Source organism: Podarcis bocagei (assembly GCF_964188305.1).
Source record: "Podarcis bocagei genome assembly, chromosome: Z".
NCBI lineage: Eukaryota > Metazoa > Chordata > Lepidosauria > Squamata > Lacertidae > Podarcis > Podarcis bocagei.
Window position 1 is genome coordinate 50,892,531 of NC_138140.1, and position 4,821 is coordinate 50,897,351.

The 4,821-nt window shown below is 45.6% G+C and overlaps 1 protein-coding gene across 1 annotated transcript; it reads right to left on the reverse strand.

Annotated features, from left to right (window-relative positions):
• Window positions 1-4,218, reverse strand: LOC308579189 (uncharacterized protein). Its single transcript, XM_081179998.1, has 2 exons — window positions 2,954-4,218; window positions 1-1,643 (listed from the first exon to the last, which is right to left on the reverse strand). The coding sequence occupies exons 1-2, from the start codon at window positions 3,798-3,800 to the stop codon at window positions 1,180-1,182; spliced, it is 1,311 nt and encodes a 436-aa protein (XP_081036124.1). The 5' UTR covers window positions 3,801-4,218; the 3' UTR covers window positions 1-1,179.
• Between the last annotated feature and the right edge of the window lie 603 nt (window positions 4,219-4,821).

The window sequence follows — 4,821 nt, forward strand, 5'->3', positions numbered from 1 at the left end:
CCAGATTCAACCCCTGGCATCTCCAGGTAGGACAGGGAAGCCTGGAGAGCTGCTGCCAGTCAATGCAGACACTGCTGGGCTAGATTTGACTCGGCATAAGGCAGCTTCCTATGTTTGTTTGTTTATCATCTTCATCATCATTATTTTAATAACTTAAATATCCACTTAATATAACAACATCTTTAAACAGTTTGACAGATTGCAATCATGATACCACAAGCAAAAAACGAAACAAAGCAGAGTATCAAAATGCAATAAGAACCCAGTAGAACTTTACCAAAACAGAAACACTGAAATTATGCCTGCAGGCTGTTACAATGATTCAAAGAAAAGACAGTGACCCATGTTCAAACCCTAAACTGGTTAATCTTAACTACTGCCTGTTGAAACAAGCCAACTTTACGACCCATGGTTCCCATACTATGCACACAAAGACTCAACTTTAATCCCTGACATCATCAGAGAGAAAGCTCAGATAGGAAGTCCCTGGAAGGACCTTTCTCTGCATAAGACCTGCATGGGGAAGCTGAGCTGCAGCCCACAGATCCCACACCAAAGCATCCTTTGGCAGTTGTCTTGGAACAGGCAGCAGCATTCCAGATTAAAAGCCCAGAGCCCTGGCGGCTAACTTGACCTACTGAACTTTTGGCTCTCTTAAGTATCCATATGCCCTTGCCCAGACAAACCACAATGAAATTAGTATCTCACGAGCATGTCTGCAGCCAGTGGCGTAGGTTGCCAGTGCCCGGGGCCACAAGGAGCAGTGGGGAGGGGAGGGAAACAGGCAAAGTACATATGCACATTAAGCTGCCCAACAGCACCCACATCACCCAGGAGATTACAGCCACAAAAATCTGAAAAGAAGAGTTGTTCATTCTCTGGAGAGGTCACTTCCTGGTTTGCACGGAGCGACAGAAGCACACAGCTGTATTGAGGCAGCACCGGGTGTTGAAATTTTGCACCCCTAACGATTTTGCGCACTGGGCAGCCGTCCCTGTGCCCCTCCCCCACACTATGCCACTGCCTGCAGCATTAATCACACTTTTGCTAATTGATAGCTTGGCGGGGGCTAAACTGTAATCACAGTTTATTAATGGACAGGGAGCAAACCCCCCTCCAAAAAAGGGATTAGAGAAATGATCTGTCCCTTTATAGCAGGCAGCTTGAAATTAAGGTGGGTTACAAAGCCTTGACAAGGAGATTGTGGATACCCAGTTGCTTAGGTAACGAGAACACAGCTGAGTACGAGGCCCAACAGGCAAGGAGGAGGCAAAACGATTTCTCAGCAGCAGCAACCACAACCAGGGGAGAAGCCCCGCTTGGGTAGGGCCCATCGCAGCCTTCTTCCTTTATGACCCCAGACCGTGGCGGGCAGCTGGGTAAGGCCCCCTGAGCATGCTGGCCAAGCTGAGATGTGTTGTGAATGGTGGGAAAGGCACAGTGCAAGCCCTCAATGACCCCTTGGTAGGTGAGGATCCAAGTGGCGAACCACAACATTCCGCAGTCACACTGCCAAGGGTTGTGTGACAGGAAGATGTATCTCAGCTTGGGGAGCTCTACCAGGAGGTGGCTGGAGAGGTAGCTCAGGTTGTTCCTGTTCAAGTGGAGGAAGTCCAGTTCCTTCAAGTGGGCAAAAGCAGGGCCTGCAGTCAGGGAGGGGAGAGAAACTGGATTTCATTTGCATTTCGATGGCAAGCAATCAAATTCACGATTCTCAAAGCAATAGGCAGACTGAAATGCAGCTGGTCCTTTGACACATGCCCTTCTCAGAACTTTGTGATGTGGTTCTACAGACAACCAAAGCACAGATTAGGCAGAAATGTGCATAAATATGCATATATACATAGTACAATCACAACGTACGTGCATTTAACTGGCGTGATTCCAGCCGTGTGCAGTTGAAGGTTTGCTGGTTGAAACACTGCAAGCAAGATGGAGAACTTGGAAGAATTTTTTGCACTGCATTTTCCAGGTGTGGAAAGAGCTTTTAAGCTCTCTGCCTCACTTGGGGGGCAAGGCCCACTTAGCATGCTGGCTCCAGAAGGCTGGGGATGCTTGTGCAGCGGCAGTTCCAAGGTGGCAGTTTGAATATACACATTTTCGAGTGTACACAGAAGCCTTGGAACTGAACCCACACATAAGCTGTGATCATACTGTGTACAGTGGAACCTCGTGTTACATACCATCCTCCTTGCGAACGCTAGGAGGTTACAAGCTCTGCTAACCTGGAAGTAGATGCACCTTGTTGTGAACTTTGCCCCAGGATGCAAGTGGAAGTCGCGCACCAGCAGCACAGCAGTAACAGGAGGCACCATTAGCAAAAGCGTGCCTCAGGTTATGAACAGTTTTGGACTAAGAACAGACCTCCGGAATGAATTAAGTTGGTAACTAGAGGTACCACTGTATATACACAAGGTTCAAGGTCTTTGCATGAATTTACAAAGCCCAGAACAACTTAGACTAGGCCAGCTCAGGGACCACCTAAATCCTTATCTCCTTGCTTGATCAGTGAGATCAACACTGGAGTGTTATTGATCATTCTTTGAGTTGGTGAGGCTCACTTGATAACAGCAAGAAATAGAGACTTTAGTGTTATCAGCACAGTCCTGCAGAATGCTCTGTCAATAGAGATTCAGCAGATCAAATAATAAATTAATAAATATTGATGAAAATTTTGTGTGCAAAATTCACATTAGTAAAAATCATTTGTGCTGAGAGTATATTAGCCATATGTATATTAGTCCATTGTTTCTTAGCTTAATGTATACAAAAATGTGTTTATTAGGTACAATTATCATGGAAATGCTGATGAATTTTCGCAAGGCTGTTGTTGTTGCTTTTAAAGCCACAAACTCCTACAGAAATGTGGGAGATTTTAGAATTTAAGATGGGGGGGGGGGAGGCATGATAAACTTAAGAGGAACTGAAATGGACAAGACCTGTCCATTCTTACCTGCAATGGACAAAATCCGGTTGTTGTTGAGGTAGAGCCTCCTCAAGTTCTGGAGACTGTCGAAAGGGCAGCTGATCCTGGTGAGCCGATTGGCCTCTAGGTGGATGCTCTTGAGCTGTGTCAATCCACTGAAGAGCTGATTAGGCAAATTAGAGAGACGGTTGTGTCCTAAATTTAACGTTCCAAGCCTGTCCAGTTGGAGGAAGGCGTCCTTCTGGATGGTCCAGATGCGATTCTTCCGGAGATTCAGCTCTCTCAGGGCTCCCATGTCCTTCAGGGAGTCTCTACCAATGGCTTCGATGTGGTTCCTCTCCATTGACAGCTGTGTGAGGCTCGTCAGGCTCCGGAAAGCTTGTGGGATGTAACGCATGTTGTTGGAGGTTAGGTCGAGGGCTTCCAAAGAGGGGAGGTGGGAGAAAACAAAAGGGTGGATTTCAAAGAGGTTGCAGTGGGATAAATCCAAACTGATGAGGTTATGAAGGCCTTGGAAGGTGTTGGCATGGAGGTAGGTCAGCCTGGGGTTCCTGCTGAGATATAAGACCCGCAGGTTGCAGAGTGACTTAAAAGCTCCCGGGTACAGGAAAGTGAGGTTGTTGCGATCCAGCCAGAGGCTGTTCAGGTAGGTCAGGTTGCTGAAGGCGTCGGTGGTCAGCAAGCGCAGAAAGTTATTGGACAGGTTCAGCGAGATGGTGGAAGCAGCAATTTCCCTAGGGAGGCTGCGGAGTCCAGCGCTGTTGCAGTAAATAGTGGCACCAGGGGAGCAATTGCACGAAGAGGGGCAAGTCGAGGGGCCCAAGCCAGGCCTCAATGAACTGGTGAAGATCAAAAGAAGAAGCAGGAGGTGCATGTCCCAGCATTGGATAAAGAACGCGGACTGCCTTGCAGAGAGAAATGGCAGAGGGGACTGAGATGAATGAGGTGGCTTTTGACAAGTGAAATGAAGCCAAGGGAGATTAAACTTCCTATGAACAAGGAGGGATAAAGTTCTTAGTCAAATGAGAGCTTAGAAGAAGGACTGGCCAAAGAGTGAACAAATCTGTCTTAAGTTCAGTTCTCTGCATTTCCACATCAACTTACAGCTCCGTTTTCAAAACCAACCCGTAAGAAATTTAATCTGCATTTTAGTAATAATTCCTCCTGGCCCATAATTTTTGTATGCAATTTTGCTCAATGCAGACAGTTTTGCAAAGCTGTCTCCTCAATATAGATGCTGTTCTCATTTTTATGCACACTTTAACCTAGCATTTGCAGTTTTAGAAACATTAACCAGGATGGAGAACCACATTGCAAACATTAGGAAAAGTGAAAATTCCAAAATATGTGTTTAAGTTTGCATGGAAAGAGCAAATTAGGCAGGTTTGCCTTTCTGTATATATTTATAAAAATATTTGAATAACAAAAATCAAAGTGGTTTGCAACAATTTTACGCTAAAATAAAAACCACACATAAATTAAAACAGTTTAGGAACTATTCCCAAAAAGCAAGTGTGATCTGAATCCAATTTCTGCTCCAGACTGGAACAGCATGTCATTAACCACAACAAGGATGCCTGCAGTCTACTTGTTTTGACTGATGAAGAAACATAGCTGTCAACCTTCCCTTTTTTTGCGGGAAATTCCCTTATTCCAGCACTGTTTCCCGCTGTTATCCTGAATTGTTAGATATTCCGTAGACTGTCCCCGGGACAGGTGAGGCTGCTGATCCCTTATTTTCAAATCTGAAAGTTGACAGCTATGTGAAGAAAGCATTTAATAGCTTGCTTGTCTGCAGACCTCCAACATCCTTAGATGCTCTTCACCTATGATCTGCCTTTTTGAGAATTTTGTTGTAGCTGTTGCTCCCTTTAACTTTCTAGTTCAGTACAGTA